This window comes from Protopterus annectens, chromosome 3.part0 (genome assembly GCF_019279795.1).
Source record: "Protopterus annectens isolate FY-2018-M chromosome 3.part0, PAN1.0, whole genome shotgun sequence".
Taxonomy (NCBI): Eukaryota; Metazoa; Chordata; order Ceratodontiformes; family Protopteridae; genus Protopterus; species Protopterus annectens.
This window is the reverse complement of record NC_056731.1, coordinates 1,515,699,825-1,515,719,847: the sequence shown is the minus strand read 5'-3', so window position 1 is coordinate 1,515,719,847 and position 20,023 is coordinate 1,515,699,825. Positions and strand designations below refer to the sequence as shown.

Sequence of the window (20,023 nt, the reverse complement as noted above, 5' to 3'; positions counted from 1 at the left end):
CTGTTCACATTTTTGTGGAATGTCCAGATTTTTTATTCATATTTTTGGTCGGTTTCTCATAAAATTGGGGTTTTCTGGCAAATAACTAGCAAATCATTGAGGACTGATGTCAGAAAATGGCAGGCATTTGCAGTTCAGACTTCATATCCTTTGAAAAATTCACACTAATACAAAACCTGCTATTTTATTAACTTTATGTTTGTAAGAGCAATATTTAAAAAGTGCCCCTATTTTTGCACCTTTGCCCCCCCCGTTATTTGTGACCTTGTCCAGATTTCTTGTTCTAAGGGGGGGTTGATAAGTTGAATGTTACCTGTTTAAAATTTGTGCAAAGAATAGTTTTGTGGACAAGAAAATTTAAATAATGTGAAATATTAAACCTGTGGTCATTGTTTAGAAACTGCCAACATTTTATTCACATTTATAGTACTTTATAAGAAGTGTTTGTAATTTTTATTTTTTTTTTAATTTTTGAACTGGTGCATTTTGATTCAATTAGACAAGTGTGGAGTGGGGCTGTGCATGAATATTTTTCTGAAATTGGAGAATGTTGACTGGTTCAGGATTTAGAACAGTAAGCAGTGTTGCCACAGTTAAACAATGACTTCTTGATATACAGAGTGAAATTGGTTAGAACTGATGGTTAGGAGAATGAGTGCACATGTCTAAACTGTTGTATTTATTCAATTTTCAGCCATAGCATATTTTCTGTGAAACTTCTGAGGATCAGTAAAGAGGATAACCCACAAGTGCTTAGAATTTCACAGTAAGTTATCGTATTTGTTACAAAAATGCTATTTTTCATAAACAGTTCTGGATATGTTTGAAATATGACACATGGAAATAAGTTATTTTATATTTCTTTTAACATTCTGCACAGTCAGAAAATTCTTACCTGAGCTACCGAAGCACAATGAATGCATGTAAATTTCTAGGCCCTTTTCCTGAGGAAATTTCTTATTAATTTACTGAAGAGGAAGAGACTGTTCACTGAGAATGTTATACAAGCCTTTTTTTTGGGGGGGGGGGGGGTGATGGCCAGTCTTCTTGCTAAATGCATTTGCATGCAGCATATAATGCGTATAACTTTTTTTTTATCCGTTCCCTGCTAATGGCTAACCTTTCTGGGATTGGTTTAATACTTAATCCCATTCATACCAGAACTGTAGTGCGCACAAGGTCGATAGAGACTTGGACATCACCTGTATGGGAAAGAGGACATATTTAGGATTTCCTACCGACATAAAATCCTTCTCCATGGGTGGTGTGAATTCAGTGACTGAAACTGACATGCGTGTGCACATCCATGAAAGTATGTTGTCCTGTTGATGTAATCTCCATTTCATATATGTGAAAGCCCTTTATTAGCCACTCTGTCTTAGCATGTGCTGTCATAGCAGCTTATTCATTCTCCTTGCCCTGAGGGGTGAATTGACTCCTGAAACATAGGCCATTAGAAGAACTAGTGAGATCCTATGCCTTCAGGATGAAGAGTTTGATTGGTCTTTGTGTTTAATGTCTCACTATCACTGTTATGTGCCTGTTGCATTTCTTTAGTTTTTTGAATCACTAATTTGCTATTTGATTAGTTAGCTTAATTTCACCATGTGCCAGTGTTTTTTTCTTATTAACTTTTCTTGATAGTACAATCATGTTCATATTGTAAGTGATTTATTCCATTATCACTTTAAAAAGTCCTGCTGTGATAATTTTGCCTATAATTATTGAGAAAAGGCGTACATTTTGTGGTGGTGGTGGTGGGGTGTCAAAGTTATGAGAATGTTTCAAACTGTTAACAAGACCGATGGCTACAATTCCCATCTCCCATGATTTTTTTAAAAGTTCCAGGTCAGTCTGTTAATGTCTTGTGGCTATTAAAAAACATATCCGAGTTTCTGCTGCTGAATCCCAATAAGGCTTCCCACGGAAGTACGTCCATTTTACAATGGCAATTTTGTGGTTTGTCATTTTACATCACCATTTTCACTATGCATTGGTATTTATTCCTGTGGATGGATTTTTTTTCCACTTGCTCTTTTTACTGACTTGTATCTCCATTGAGTCATTTTGTCACTTTTCGTACATTGCAGCCAATGCAGTATGGTATTCATGGTTCCACATATGTTTTTCATTTTGACATGGTAACTCCCTTTACCCAGGTCAGTGATTTGTTTTTCTGTTATCTTCATCTCCCTGTGTGTGGTTGCCTTACATGTTGTGGCATGCCTACACATGTGAGAACATTAGAAGAAAGCATTAACTTGTACTCTTATCAGGTTATAAAAGTTGGCCTATACAGTGTTCTTGGTGGCTTATGTTTTGTTCTTGCAAGTGTGTCTTGGATGAAGGTAGCCCCAAAATGGATGATGCTACCACAGCACCTTATTTGCTAGTACCCTGTGCCTCACCAGTAGTGAGTCTACAGGTAGTAAAATGGAGGAATTGCTAAATGGTTTTGTGGGTCTGATATATTGGTGAGCCTACTTTTACTGTGCAAGATTATAATGAAGAATTGGACACAGGAAGACATGCAAGGTTTTACAAAATTCTTTGGTACACAGACTATTTTGTGTGTGTCTCAGTGCTGCCACAAAGGATTATTGTAATGGACTTGTTAAAACATTCAGATGTAAGTAGTGATGTACGAAAAATGAAAATAAAAAATCCTTATTTTAGAATCAAAAAATCTAGATAGTGCAAAATAGTGGTGGTGTGCTTGAAACACCTTAATATGATAAAAAGGATAAAAACAACTAAAATTCTAAAACATTGATTTTTATTTTGATTAGAGTAAAACACCAGCACAGAAACCTTTCATTAACAAGGTTGAGTGCTATTGTGTATTCAGAATACAGGCTTTTTCAAATGATTCAGTCAGAAAAACACTGCCTAAAATAGATGAAAGCGTTCAGATAAAGGACTGTGTTGGATGGAGGTTGCCTGGTGTTTTGTCTGTGGATTGGCAATTTTGTGGGATTTTTAATTAAATGCCGATTTATTTTGATAGGAATGACACAAGCTGTTTTGCATTAATTAAAAGAATGGTTTGTCCTGCAAAATCTAATATTTCAGCACAAAGGTCCTGTACAGAACATCTGAAAAATGTCAGATGTAGTCCTCTCATAGATATCCCCACAGGAGTAAAATGTCTCAATTTTGTTTGAGGTGTATTGCTGTGCCTAGATTTTAATTTTCAGCTGCGGCAATCATTTTTGTGGCATAAACATTTATGCTTCTGATTAAATTGTGTTGTCATACAAGATAATTCTGAAACTGAATAAATGCTCTTCTACAGTATCACTTCATTTCCTTAATTCCTTCTTTAAAATTGTGGACAGCCCTGTCTGCTAAGGCATTAGTGGTTGGGTGACATGGCGTGGTATTTACGTGATCAGTTCCATTTATGTTCATGATGTTTGCAATTTTTTTACAAGTGAAACAATATCCATTAGGATTTCTGCAGTATGCCATACATGTTACCTCAGATTTTTATTGGATGCGCATGAATTAGCAGAGTTCATTAAAACTTGGATTGTACAGATTACTGTAGACCATAATGAGAACTTACCTGGTTTTATATGTTGGTCTGTCTAAGACCCAAATAATAAAGCATACCTTAAAGGCCCAGTCACTGGAGTTTTGTCTCAGCTGCCTCGTGCTAGTTCTTTTGTGTATAGTTATCTGTTGACCTCAGAAATATCCCTGCTGTAATATTAGTTGATTTATATATTTATCTGCTCCTTCCTGGTTTTGTGAAGTCCAATCTAGAGTTGCACAAAAGATAAAATCCACAAAACTAACCACGACACCTTTTAAAATCAGGTTAGCGCATTCATGCCCCAATGAGCACTTCTTCAGACCAATATAAAAAAAAATGTTAAAATGTCTACTAAATAAATGCTAACAAACACATGATCAAGTGATGTCATCAATTATTTAAACAAATCACAAGCATTTAAAATAGGCTTTAAAGGTACAAAAATATTTTTCCCTGGATGTGTATCAGCTTGCAATCTTACTATCCATCTAGTCTCCCTTTGTTCCACTATATTATTCACATCTCCCATCCGTGCCCTCTGTTCCACTACTATTACTCTAAACCTAAATGTATATGTTTAAGGAAAGGATAAGGGAACACTTGTTGGCTATTAGGAACAAGGATTTTAGAAATGCCCTTGCAAAACATATAGCTGATATGGGTGATACACATACATTTAGGTTTAGAGTAATAGAAGTAGTGGAACAGAGGGTGTTGGTATTATTTAGTAGGCATTTTAACAGATTTTTATATTGGTCTGAAGATGTGCTCATTGGGGCATGAAAGCCCTAACCTTATATTAAAACTTTTTGGATTTTAAAGGGTGTTGTGGCTAGTTTTGTAGAGTTTATCTTTTGTGGAGCATTGAATTTACTTCCACAGACTTTTATCACAGTGGATTACCTCCTCTCTTTGTTCCAATCTAGAGTCTGCAAACATTTATGGTGCGATATTGTAAGTGAATGCATGTCATAGTAACTAAAAATTATCTTTTTGTAGGAACAATAACATTGAGGCTTATAGTTTTTTTTTTTTTTTTTTTCAGTTTCTTGACTGTATACATCTTTCTGTTGGCCCATTCTTGATCAAGTGCTGATAAGTAGAACTAAAATACTTGATGCCTTTTTGTTTCATAAAGGTTTATCATTATTTATTATCCTTTATCATGAGACTTATTTTCAGGAAATCTGTTTCTTTCAAACATGTGGATATTGTTTTGCATATTATTGACTTGCATGCAGTTATTCTACTCACTTTGCTTGTGCATCCATTGCAGTTAGGAATGTAGTTCGAGAGAAACCTATCTGATTGAAAACCACATTAAGTGAACTAAGGCAGAGATCGTGTTGAGTGGGTGGCGTCACTTCATGCCTCCATCCCATGTGTAGTAGAGCCCAGCTCAGGAATGAGCAACTTCTGTGTGAGTTATCAGTACTATATTAATTGTTTTTGCTCAGGACTTAATAAAACATATGAATACCAAGAAAGGACCTTCAAGGTAAATATGAATGCTTCCCATGGCATAGATGGCCATTCCAAAGGATGCAGGGATAGTGCATTTAAGGCCATTTGTATTTCATTGCATATTTTGTTTATCTTTAATCGCTGTCAATACCAGGTCACCAGACAAATCTTTATGAAGAAAAATATACAATATTTTTTTTTTACTTTACACGTGATTCCGATTTGGAGTATCCAGCACTTTGGAAGCTGCACAGTACAACTTCTTAACACAGACCTGCAGCAACAAAATAAATTTATTATAAATTACTATCTATATGACATTCTTTTGCTACTAATCCACATCACCTTGTCTGTACTGGTTCCTATATGCATAGCTGCAGTTGTTAGTTGCTTGACTACTCTTGCCTAGTATAGCTTTGTGGATTCATGGCTGCTGGGCTCCTCTGTTTTTCCACAGAGCACGTCTGACCGTCCATTGATGTTACTGTGTTGTATTGCTTTCTTCTACATGGTTTATTACAACTCATCTGCAAATGCACCTCAAGCATATCAATTTTTTTATAAATCAGTTTTTTGGAATTAGAAAGATCTTTGGTTCTTGACATGAATTATTTTTCCTATCCTTATCAACTAATTAATGGTAAATATTTCAACTGATAACATTTCTTGTGTTCCTTTTCTTCAGCATTGGTGGCAGAGGTATAAAGTATAAAACACAAGTGGCCAGCAGTTAGTGTATGTGAACAGAGCACAAAAACTAAAAATTAGAGTGATGAAACTTTATTAACCACAGACTGGTTTCGGCAAATCCATGCCTTCTTCAGTGTGAATAAATGGACGTACATAATCACTCAATAGATACATATTTATAAGTAACCTCCACCAATGAAACCATGGTATGTTCCCACAACCTATTATATATACATGAGCTGATAAAAAGATATATCAAATACCTGAACAATGATTTTATAAATGTGATAAGGTTAATCATTAATATAAATAGATCCTGAACAGGTTATACATTAAAACAATAATCCATGTGGCCAAAAACCTAACACAAGAAGCTATAATATCTAAAATTATGATACATAAGACAGAACTACTATAATAAATAAATATGCTGACAAAAATATTAGTGAAACCACTATGTCCCTTATTTTTAAATAATAAACATGCAAAACAATATTATATACATAATATATATATATATAATAATAATGACAAAAAGGAATGTATGTGTTCCCATAAAAATTGTGGTATTAACCAATCATACAATTCCCATGTTAAGGGATAATATTTGTCAGCAATAGCAAAAGCCATATCCTTCATGATAAAGAATAAATTATAAATGGTCATTCAAGCCCGGTGGAAAAAGCGCACCCAAAGTGATGATCCAGTATTTTTCTTTGTGATTAAAATACTATGCCATCCTTGTGTATTGCTTCTGTCCCCAATGATTCTATCAATAATCATAAAAGAGAACTGGGCAAGGTCATGTTTCAACACATGTCGATACAGGGCATTGGTTTCCTTTTTGTTCATGATGGTACTTCGATGTTCATTGATACGGGTTCTAAGTGGTCTAGAGGTCTGGCCCACATAAAAGTCCGAACACCTACAACTGGCCAAATAAATTACTGCTGCAATTGCCAAAAACCTTGCAATCATAAACTCTACTAGTATTCTGACTTGAAAATTGTTTTGATTTATTAACCTGTTTACAGGAACTACAGTAGCCACATGGATAAGTACCAACTAATTGATCACCAGATATAGTTAGCTGTTTATAAATAGCCCCACCGCTTTGTGTGTTTGAAGTGGGAAAACAAGGACCCCAAGGTTTTACCTCTACGGTATGTAAACTTACATTCCGAACCCAAAACGGTTCTCAAGTAGTCATTGGCTAGAAGAATGTTCCAATGTCTATTTATAATAGACCTGATGGCATTATAATTCCTGCCATAAGTGGTAATAAACCTGATGGTAGACCCTGATGATTCCATATCCCGTCTCTTGTATTATAATAGAGTCCCTATCAATGTTGGTGGCAGAGTCCCAAGCCCTGAAAATATCTTGATGTTTGTATCCCCTGTAGGCAAATCTCTGGTAAAGATCCAAACTGGCACTATCATAATCTGGTTGTGTAGAACTTAAACGTTTAATGCGCATAAACTGTGACTTGGGGATGTTCCTGATGGTGTGGCGTGGATGCATGCTGGACGCATGTAATAGAGTATTGTATTGGGGATATTTACGGTATACACTCGTACTCCAGGTGTGATCCTTATTCCTGCTGATAGTAACATCCAAAAAATTGATGGAATCCAAATTATAGGTAACCGTAAACTCAATCCCCCAAATGTTATAATTTAAATACCCTACAAATTCTTGTAAATATTCAGCATCCGCATGCCACACCATCCAATCTGCGCCAAATATCAATCTCAACCAAATAAATATTGAGATGAATCATAAATCATACATTCCTCTAGGAAGGCCATAAACAAATCAGCATAAATTGGAGCAAAAGATGCCCCCATGGCCATCCCTCGAAGCTGCCAGTAGCATTGTCCCTGAAAGTAAAAAACATTTTTGGTCAGGACATGTTCAGTTAGACAGATGAGTAAAGTATTAAACCCAGGGGAATAAAGATCTGCTCTCTCCAGCCAATATTGTAAGGCCTGTAGACACGCCCAATGCGGAATACTGTTATACAGAGCTTTACCATCCAGAGAACACATAAGCAACCCTGGTTCAAGTTGAGTATCCTGGATGATCTTAAGAAATTGCGTGGTGTCCTGCAGCCTAGCCCTAACCAAACCCAAGAGTGGTTTAAGATATTGGGTAAGAAATGCAGACAGGGGTTCGGTAAGCGAACCTATACCCGAAACAATTGGCCTACCAGGTGGATTATCTCGACTTTTATGGATTTTGGGTAGTAGATACAAAATCTGCTTTCTGGGGTCTTTAACCGTTAAGTGTGTGACACAAGTCTGAGTGATAATACCCTCTTCCTGAGCCAAACCTAAGAAAGAATCAATCTCCTTCTTAAAATGTGGGGTAGGATCTGTGTCCATATACATATAACATCCAGTATCAGATAACTGAGAATGACCCTCATTGAGATAATAGGACATATTTAGTACCACCACCACTCCCCCCTTATCTGCAGGCAAAATCGGGATGTCATGATTATTACGTAGTTGTTGAAGGGCTGTAGTTTCCTGTGAAGTAAGATTGTCCTAACATGGTATATTCATGATGTTGAAAATGTAGATCTCTGAGAACAGATTGCATGAAAATTGAAACATGTTTCTGCATAGGAGGCTGAAAATCAGATTTGTAAAATCTGAATTCATTCAATCTTTGAGATTCCCTGTCGGCAAAAAGTAATTTCAAATTCAAATTGCGACAGAAACTTAAAACATCCTGTACAATGTAATATTCATTTGAAAAAAAAACAGGTACAAAACTAAGTCCTTTATTGAGCAGTTGTTGAGCACAAGACAGTGTATGGTTAGATAAATTTAAAACATTTTGACTTTCATTTGGAGCTATGTGAGAAAGTTCTGGATGAGTCCCTCCAGGGAATTGGACCTGGTGTCTGTTCCTGTGTTTGCGTCCCCCACGACGCCTGGAACCATGTCTAAAGGGATCATTTTATTAGATTTCTTTCTATTTGGGGAACCCCTATTGGTAATACTTTCATTATCTGTGAATGAGGAATCCTCCCCTGAAGTGCTGGTATTAAAACCCTTCTTATTTTTTAAAATGGATCGTGGTCTCTTTCTAGTACGAGCAGAAGTGGGTCCCTGACTAGCATCCACAAACCTCACCATCCTCTGGGACTCAAAAGGACATCCCCTCTGATAATCCAAAAAATCTCTATGAAATTTTTTGATCTTTCTTTCCTTGGTTGTTTTCTCATAATTGGTCAAATCATTAGATAACTTTTTAAGACCTTCTTGAAATTTAGGATGAGCATCGTATTTCTTACAATCAGAGCACATTGTTTTAACCTCCTGGATGTTGATATCCACTATCCTCTCATAGTATTGTAATAATATATTCACAAATAACATGGATCCTGACTGTAAGGCTTCCTCCCAATCATTGTTAAGCTTATCATCTGGTCTGCCGACCAGTGGTTGTAACCGAATCCTAAGGCCCCTAGGGGCAATATTTTTGTTGGAATAAGCCCAAAAGAGTCTCAAGTTCCAAATGTTGGACCTCAGATTTTTGAGGCCTTTGGTCAGGGAATGAAATGCCAGATCACAATCCAAAGGCATATCTTGTCCCATAGTGTCATGATTATTGCCTGGTGAGGTATTGATACCAAATACGCCAATGTCCTCCCGATCGGCACATAATCCACATAATTTGTCCAGATCCATGCTGTGAATAAATGCCAATTATGGGGTTATACAAATGAGACGACAAACCAAGAAAAGCCCCAAAACAGGTAGATATCAGAATTCAAATCCAAATAATGATGTCTGTGGATGTGAGTCAGGGAGTTACAACAACTAGATTGTATACCATTGAACCATCAAGGAAAACAAGGAAAGGGTTCAATACAAAATATATGTAAATCCAAAACCTATTGAAAATCCCCAAACCCAAAACCAGAAACTGATAAATAATATATAGGTTGTATATTCAAAAGAATTATATATGTGTATCAACAATATTAATGTGAAAGGGGAGCTGCTCCTATTGATAGTATTGATCCATTAGTATATCTCCACCTAAAAAGACAAGGAGACTAAATGCAAAATCCTATAGGAGGTTGAAAGACCCCAAAATATACCCATAAAGGGATAGTGGTCACAAAGCATCAAATAGTTGGTTCAAAATGAAATGTGGACAACACTCCAAAATTTGAGACCAAAAAAATGGTATCAAAAATTGAACAGAGTGGACCCAATCAATGAAATTGTATTAATGACAATGCGGATACTTCAATGAACAAGTATTCAGAATATAACCAACTGCCTACTGTATTGTAAAAAATGAGTAAATATTATAACAATGCTGGGAACAACTAACCTGCCATCATTATCCGAAAAACGCTGGAAGTAAAGTATGTGAAAGCAACATACCCAACTAATATATCACTCTAGGAACTGCGTATAAATGGGTAGATGATGCATCCAAAACCCAAAAGCAATAAATGTCGACATAAAATTCAAATGTGTTTAACAAAACTTCCATAGAAGTGAATGTTGTCAATAACCTTGTGCCAACTAATCATAGCATCGGGTAAGAAATGTATTTATAAACCCTATTACCTAATCCAATTGTTAAACTGCCCAGCTTGCTATATATGATGGTAAAAACTGTTGAAATATTCCAAAATACTCATAAATGTAAAATTATAAACGAAAAATCAGAAGTTGACAATCTGTAATACATTTACCATAAAATCCCACAAATAATATGCAAATCAAAAGGAATACAGGAATAGTATCCGACATGAGGGACCAATATTGATCCTGATGTGCCCCAATGAAAACAATATTATATAACCCAATAAACTTCAAATCTATGTAATCGTGAAAAAAACACATATTAGAAGAAAAGAAGGTTGACTGTCCATGAAAGTAGTTCAAAATACCAAAAATAGTCACCAAGTTTCGCCCAAAGAACTAACTAGATGAGTATAGCCTCCTGAACTCGTGGAAAATGATAGTATAATAACTATTTTTCGGTTTTGTGTTTCATCTCAGAACAGGGACTATAGTTTACATTGCGTGGCTTGGGCGTCACCTGGATTTGGCCTTGCAGCATTTATGTCGTATCATACTTCTGGATTACAATTACGCTATTTGGTGGGACATTAATAGCAAGACAATAGCAAGACATTGTCGTGGATACCGTTTTGGCCTTCTTGTGTAATTGGGTTTGTCCTCAGTGGCTCCATATTTTGGCGACTATTGTCGGATATTATTCTATCATCTTCCACGAGTTCAGGAGGCTATACTCATCTAGTTAGTTCTTTGGGCGAAACTTGGTGACTATTTTTGGTATTTTGAACTACTTTCATGGACAGTCCACCTTCTTTTCTTATATGTGTTTTTTTTCACGATTACATAGATTTGAAGTTTATTGGGTTATATAATATTGTTTTCATTGGGGCACATCAGGATCAATATTGGTCCCTCATGTCGGATACTATTCCTGTATTGCTTTTGATTTGCATATTATTTGTGGGATTTTATGGTAAATGCATTACCGATTGTCAACTTCTGATTTTTCATTTATAATTTTACATTTATGAGTATTTTGGAATATTTCAACAGTTTTTACCATCATATATCACAAGCTGGGCAGTTTAACAATTGGATTAGGTAATAGGGTTTATGAATACATTTCTTACCCGATGTTATGATTAGTTGGCACAAGGTTATTGACAACATTCACTTCTATGGAAGTTTTGTTAAACACATTTGAATTTTATGTCAACATTTATTGCTTTTGGGTTTTGGATGCATCATCTACCCATTTATACGCAGTTCCTAGAGTGATATATTAGTTGGGCATGTTGCTTTCACATACTTTACTTCCAGCGTTTTTCGGATAATGATGGCAGGTTAGTTGTTCCCAGCATTGTTATAATATTTACTCATATTTTACAATATAGTAGGCAATGGGTTATATTCTGAATACTTGTTCATTGAAGTATCCGCATTGTCATTAATACAATTTAATTGATTGGGTCCACTCTGTTCAATTTTTGATACCATTTTTTTGGTCTCAAATTTTGGAGTGTTGCCCACATTTCATTTTGAACCAACTATTTGATGCTTTGTGACCACTATCCCTTTATGGGTATATTTTGGGGTCTTTCAACCTCCTATAGGATTTTGCATTTAGTCTCCTTTTCTTTTTAGGTGGAGATATACTAATGGATCAATACTATCAATAGGAGCAGCTCCCCTTTCACATTAATATTGTTAATACACATATATAATTCTTTTATACAACCTATATATTATTTATCAGTTTCTGGTTTTGGGTTTGGGGATTTCCAATAGGTTTTGGATTTACATATATTTTGTATTGAACCCTTTCCTTGTTTTCCTTGATGGTTCAATGGTATACAATCTAGTTGGTGCAACTCCCTGACTCACATCCACAGACATCATTATTTGGATTTGAATTCTGATATCTACCTGTTTTTGGGCTTTTCTTGGTTTGTTGTCTCATTTGTATAACCCCATAATTGGCATTTATTCACAGCATGAATCTGGACAAATTATTATGTGGATTATGTGCCAATCGGGAGGACATTGGCGTATTTGGTATCAATACCTCACCAGGCAATAATCATGACACTATGGGACAAGATATGCCTTTGGATTGTGATCTGGCATTTCATTCCCTAACTTAAAGGCCTCAAAAATCTGAGGTCCAACATTTGGAACTTGAGACTCTTTCGGGCTTATTCCAACAAAAATATTGCCCCTAGGTGCCTTCGGATTCGGTTACAACCACTGGTCGGCAGACCAGATGATAAGCTTAACAATGATTGGAAGGAAGCCTTACAGTCAGGATCCATGTTATTTGTGAATATATTATTACAATACTATGAGAGGATAGTGGATATCAACATTCAGGAGGTTAAAACAATGTGCTCTGATTGTAAGAAATACGATGCTCCTCCTAAATTTCAAGAAGGTCTTAAAAAGTTATCTAATGATTTGACCAATCATGAGAAAACAACCAAGGAAAGAAAGATCAAAAATTTCATAGAGATTTTTTGAATTATCAGAGGGGACGTCCTTTTGAGTCCCAGAGGATGGTGAGGTTTGTGGATGCCAGTCAGGGACCCACTTCTGCTCGTACTAGAAAGAGACCACGATCCATTTTAAAAAATGAGGGTTTTAATACCAGCACTTCAGGGGAGGATTCCTCATTCACAGATAATGAAAGTATTACCAATAGGGGTTCCCCAAATAGAAAGAAATCTAATAAAATGATCCCTTTAGACATGGTTCCATGCGTCGTGGGGGACGCAAACACAGGAACAGACACCAGGTCCAGTTCCCTGGAGGGGACTCATCCAGAACTTTCTCACATAACTCCAAATGAAAGTCAAAATGTTTTAAATTTATCTAACCATACACTGTCTTGTGCTCAACAACAACTGCTCAATAAAGGACTTAGTTTTGTACCTGTTTTTTTTTTCAAATGAATATCACATTGTACAGGATGTTTTAAGTTTCTGTCGCAATTTGAATTTGAAATTACTTTTCGCCGACAGGGAATCTCAAAGATTGAATGAATTCAGATTTTACAAATCTGATTTTCAGCCTCCTATGCAGAAACATGTTTCAATTTTCATGCAATCTGTTCTCAGAGATCTACATTTTCAACATCATGAATATACCATGTTAGGACATAATCTTACTTCACAGGAAACTACAGCCCTTCAAACACTACGTAATAATCATGACATCACGATTTTGCCTGCAGATAAGGGGGGAGCAGTGGTGGTACTAAATATGACCTATTATCTCAATGAGGGTCATTCTCAGTTATCTGATACTGGATGTTATATGTATATGGACACAGATCTTACCCCACATTTTAAGAAGGAGATTGATTCTCTCTCAGGTTTGGCTCAGGAAGAGGGTATTATCACTCAGACTTGTGTCACACACTTAACGGTTAAAGACCCCAGAAAGCAGATTTTGTATCTACTACCCAAAATCCACAAAAGTTGAGAATCCACCTGGTAAATTGTTTCGGGTATAGGTTCGCTTACCGAACCCCTGTCTGCATTTCTTACCCAATATCTTAAACCACTCTTGGGTTTGGTTAGGGCTAGGCTGCAGGACGCCACGCAATTTCTTAAGATCATCCAGGATACTCAACTTGAACCAGGGTGTTTTTTTTTTTTTTACCGGCAACGTGCGGGGTTTGATATTAGAATATCTGTTTAGGTGTTCGGTCACCTAAACATTCAATCTTCTAATATAGACCCCATCTGGGGTGTTCCTTATGATTTTTTATCACTGGGATTACTACTTTACAATTTTAGTCATATCAGGCTTCATCTTGTTTCTGATTTTTTTTTTGTTTAGCCCTGTATCACTTTTTAACTGCATCATTTCATGCATATGTTTTGGTTCACATTTAGCACTGCACAGTGTATATTCCCTATTCAGTTTGTCATTTTTCTGCTCTGGTGCACTCGTAACACTTATGACATTGTCTAAGATAGTGTTGTTTAAATCAATTGTATGTTTGTGGGCAGTCGCATTCAAAACAGTTTTTGAAAGCATTACATTATGCGTACATCTGCTTTATCCTTGCATTATGGTAATGTGCGTGTGGCAGTTTACTATAGATATTGGCATAGTTAATGTTTGGTCATATGTCAAGTTTTCCATAGACAATAGTTTGACATGTTCTTAAAGTAAATCCCCACGAAAAGCTGTTAGTTACACATGCTTGCCCTTCAGAAAACTGTTTTGTTTAATTTGTTAACCTCAAGTGCAACTGAGAAAATCCCAATTTCATTGGTGTCCCTGTGAGTTAGAGGTATAACTAATGAATGTGTGGTGAGTACAGTAGCTAAAAAGTACTTGCTGCATTCCCATACTATATTCCTTCACTGGGATATGTTGGATTTATTTACAGTATCATTCACAGCAACCTGTATATGTATGAACTGAATTGGTTTACTGGTTAGGTGGGTAGGACCCATGGACCCCCTTTAATTCATGACTGTGACCAGCATGTTGGCGTCAGTCTTCATAAACAATGCAGATCAATTGCTTTCATTAATACAATCTCACATTGTTGCTATTCACATTCATTCTGAAATAAATGAAAGGCTAAATAGTTCAGTATTTGCATATATTTGCAAATAGTTACACATTTCAAAGTGAAATTTTTGAATAGTTGCATGCCTCAGACAGCTGTGTTAGTAAAGTTAATGGCATTGGTAGCTGGTGGCTTCAAAGAAGGCTAACTAGAACAGAGTGAGGCGGTATTACAGCAGGATAATGACTGGGGTCTTTCACTTTCGTCTACAGAATGTGCCCGTATACCACTACCCATTATAGCCACTTTACTGAATATATGTTCACCTCCGATATCTAACTGCAATCTACAAAGCCACACATGGGTGATACGGAGCCCTGGACACATGCCTCCATGGGAGTCCCTGTTTGCACACTAGTATATCTGCACCTCTCCAGTGCCTCTCCCCCTATTTTCCCATCATCCTGGCCCCACACTATTTTCTTCTTTCTTGTTTTTCATACTTTCTCATTAGCTCCCTCTTATGCTTTTAACATTGCATAACTGGCATACGTTTGGAGGTAGTGACTGAGTTAAGCTGGGTCTGACTTTGTAGGGTTCTAGATGCTCCAAGATGCTTCTTGATGCTTTTATTATTATTTTTTTGTTCTTATGATGGCCTAAAAATCATGAGGAAGAAAGTGATTCAGTCTAATTTTTTTTTCTTTCAAGAAAAATAAGTTATGTCCATAGCTTAATGTTCGAATACAATGAAATAGTTTCTAGCAAGGATATATAAACTATTTGAGAATACTTCCTAACCCTCCAGAAAAGATATTTACCTTCTGCTTACACCGCTGGGGTTAGTTTGGAATGAAAGTAAAAGCACATATGGCCAAAGGTATACATTTGAGAATCTAGGAGAAGAAATCAAAGCGCCTATATATATATATATATATTTTTTTTTTTTCTTTTGTGTGTGTGTATATGTATATATATATATATATATATATATATATATATATATATGTGTGTGTGTGTGTGTATGTATATATTTATGGGTCTACTACACATGATCGAACTTTCATATGACATCAAAAGTTCACAACACTGAAAACTCATTTGACTGAAACTCATAACCCTAACACATTAAAGTAAAAGGTATATGCCCTTTTCCCCACTGTAGTGCAATCCTGGAGTTAGTATATATAGTTGGGGGGGGTGTGGGTGGCGTAGCCCCCCACATAAGTTGTACATTTTAAAACCTACAGATGGATACGTATAACTGCAATGAATAACTCTTTGCAGAAGACAATATATACCTGAACTTTGTGTGGGGCTACACCCCCACTATATATACTAACTCCAGGATCGCACTACAGTGGGGAAGAGGGCATATGCTTTTTACTTTAATGTAGAACAAAACGTTGCGAGGAAAATCAACCGTTGTAGTACCGTAACTGTGCTATCTTCTCTGGCAACTTATGAGGAAACACAGTACGTTGCGACCACAATTACATTTATTGAATAACACAAAGTAAAACAGCAATATACAATCTTAGAACTTGAGTTAAGCGCTTTCACCTATACATAGTAGGCTTCTTCAGAACTCATACATTTGAAATAAGCGCCATTTTAAATAAACTTTTAGGCGCGAAACTGGGCTAACTAAACAGCTGGTATTTAAAGTGATACTGTGCTTTTTAATAAATATTACAACTTTAAAAATCACAACATTGAAATTAAAAACAATTATATTAAAAACAATTATATTATAAGCTCCAAATCCCATCAATTCTAATCTATATATTCACCTGTATGTTCATTTGGGACCACAATGTTTGTTGTTACACATATGTTTTTCTTTCTAATAATATTAAAAAATATTAAAAAATAACAGCCATAATATATGAATAAAATGAATATTAAATATTAAATCTAAATAAATGAATGTTATGAAATTAGGGGCTCTAATGTTTTCTTTGTATTAAACTTGTAAACATTTGTGATTAAAAATAAAATTAATCTGTATTCCATATGAAATATATAAAATTATGCATAAATGTCTGAATGTCAATCTGCGATATTCAAAAAGTGCAATTTAATATAAAAACTTATAACCTAATGTTAAGTATTAGAATTCAAATATTGTTTCTTATATATAAAATATTATTATAAATACAAATAACAATAAATATTATAAATTTATAAAAAAATTTTTAAAAAATAAATATTATAAATTTGAAAAAAAATTTTCTTAAAAGGTTATTTAAGAAAAAGAAATGTTATTATTAATGGTGTACTTACGTTAATTTGGAGGGTGTGTGTTAAATATGATGACCACAATAACTAAATCTAAATAAATATATTATGTTAAATAAATTCATTTTGTCAATAGGGGTTTAATAGCTATGGTGTCATTTAATCCTGGTGGGGTGGTAGCGTCTGTGTAAAGTTGCCACCATATTTCTCTATAACTTAAAACATCTTTGATGTTACCTCCTTTAGGATCATATTTAACCTGTTCTAATATGGCAAATTTGAAACTGTGTTCAACACCAAAAACTTCCACATGTCTATACAAGGCGTTGTTTATATCTTTCCTTTTAATACAATATGAATGGTCATAAATTCTTCGTTTAAATGCCCTCTCAGTTTTGCCAATGTAGTAAGCTGAACATACTTCACACTTGGCAATATAGACAATATTTGGTGTATTGCAATTCCCTTTTACTGGTCTAATTTTAGTCCCATTACAATTATCCAATACCATTTCTGTATGGCACAAAATATATCTACACTGATTGCACTTCCCACATTTATTAGTGAATGTAAGCACCCCACCTATAACACTCTTGTTTGATATTTTACCAGTTTCCAAAATCTTTTTCAGATTGTGGGTCATTTTGTACACTATTTGGGGCCTATCCCCTACAATCTGGGATAATTCAGGATTTACTAAAAATATTTTCCAGTTATTGAACAATATTTCTTTAATTATGTTGACACATGGAGTATAGGGTAATATACATGCCATATTGTATTTGCTTGTGGATTTTGCAACAGAGTCAAAAACAGTGTGTGAAATTTCTCCCAAAATTGGAAGATACTTGTAATCTCTTTGGGAAATCACATACTTTTTAACATCTTCTAACATAATTTTGTTATATTTTTTTCTCTGTAAACATTTTGGTAATATAGTCAATCTCTACCAAAAAGTCCTCATATCTAGAGGTCATTCTAGCCATGTGTCAACATAATTAAAGAAATATTGTTCAATAACTGGAAAATATTTTTAGTAAATCCTGAATTATCCCAGATTGTAGGGGATAGGCCCCAAATAGTGTACAAAATGACCCACAATCTGAAAAAGATTTTGGAAACTGGTAAAATATCAAACAACAAGAGTGTTATAGGTGGGGTGCCTACATTCACTAATAAATGTGGGAAGTGCAATCAGTGTAGATATATTTTGTGCCATACAGAAATGGTATTGGATAATTGTAATGGGACTAAAATTAGACCAGTAAAAGGGAATTGCAATACACCAAATATTGTCTATATTGCCAAGTGTGAAGTATGTTCAGCTTACTACATTGGCAAAACTGAGAGGGCATTTAAACGAAGAATTTATGACCATTCATATTGTATTAAAAGGAAAGATATAAACAACGCCTTGTATAGACATGTGGAAGTTTTTGGTGTTGAACACAGTTTCAAATTTGCCATATTAGAACAGGTTAAATATGATCCTAAAGGAGGTAACATCAAAGATGTTTTAAGTTATAGAGAAATATGGTGGCAACTTTACACAGACGCTACCACCCCACCAGGATTAAATGACACCATAGCTATTAAACCCCTATTGACAAAATGAATTTATTTAACATAATATATTTATTTAGATTTAGTTATTGTGGTCATCATATTTAACACACACCCTCCAAATTAACGTAAGTACACCATTAATAATAACATTTCTTTTTCTTAAATAACCTTTTAAGAAAAAATTTTTTCAAATTTATAATATTTATTTTTTAAAAAATTTTTTATAAATTTATAATATTTATTGTTATTTATATTTATAATAATATTTTATATATAAGAAACAATATTTGAATTCTAATATTTAACATTAGGTTATACGTTTCTATATTAAATTGCACTTTTTGAATATCGCAGATTGACATTCAGACATTTATGCATAATTTTATATATTTCATATGGAATACAGATTAATTTTATTTTTAATCACAAATGTTTACAAGTTTAATACAAAGGAAACATTAGAGCCCCTAATTTCATAACATTCATTCATTTAGATTTAATATTTAATATTCATTTTATTCATACATTATGGCTGTTATTTTTTAATATTTTTTAATATTATTAGAAAGAAAAACATATGTGTAACAACAAACATTGTGGTCCCAAATGAACATACAGGTGAATATATAGATTAGAATTGATGGGATTTGGAGCTTATAATATAATTGTTTTTAATATAATTGTTTTTAATTTCAATGTTGTGATTTTTAAAGTTGTAATATTTATTAAAAAGCACAGTATCACTTTAAATACCAGCTGTTTAGTTAGCCCAGTTTCAGCCTAAAGTTTATTTAAAATGGCGCTTATTTCAAATGTATGAGTTCTGAAGAAGCCTACTATGTATAGGTGAAAGCGCTTAACTCAAGTTCTAAGATTGTATATTGCTGTTTTACTTTGTGTTATTCAATAAATGTAATTGTGGTCGCAACGTACTGTTTCCTCATAAGTTGCCAGAGAAGATAGCACAGTTACGGTACTACAACTTTTTACTTTAATGTGTCAGTGTTATGAGTTTCAGTCAAATGAGTTTTGAGTGTTTTGAACTTTTGATGTTCTGGTCTCAGTCAAATGAATTTCAGTCATATGAAATTTCGATCATGTGTAGTAGACCTCTCTCTCTATATATATATATATATATATATATATATATATATATATATATATATATATAAAATACGCAGAGAGAGAGAGAATAGATATGTACACAGAGATGGGGCGTACATACAGACTCCATGTAGAAGATACCACAGCCAAAACTTCAACAAGAGAACCAATCAGTGTTAAATGCCAACACTACTTTGTGACATTTTGCCGGTTATCAGTTGCTATCACAAACAATACTACCCAGATGGCTACTTACTGAGTACAATGCTGATGTCTAATAAATTTAAAAAAAATACATCAAACTTGTTAGTTTTAGATATACTGCAACACTTCTCC

General features: G+C 34.6%; 1 protein-coding gene across 1 annotated transcript in view; it reads left to right on the top strand.

Annotated features, from left to right (window-relative positions):
• The window catches only part of LOC122797101 (kinesin-like protein KIF20A), a 359,272-nt gene that overhangs the window by 36,769 nt on the left and 302,480 nt on the right, over positions 1-20,023 (top strand). The window contains exon 3 of the mRNA XM_044065898.1: positions 695-766. Within this exon, the coding sequence (XP_043921833.1) occupies positions 695-766 (72 nt within the window). The remainder of the gene's footprint in view (positions 1-694; positions 767-20,023) is intronic.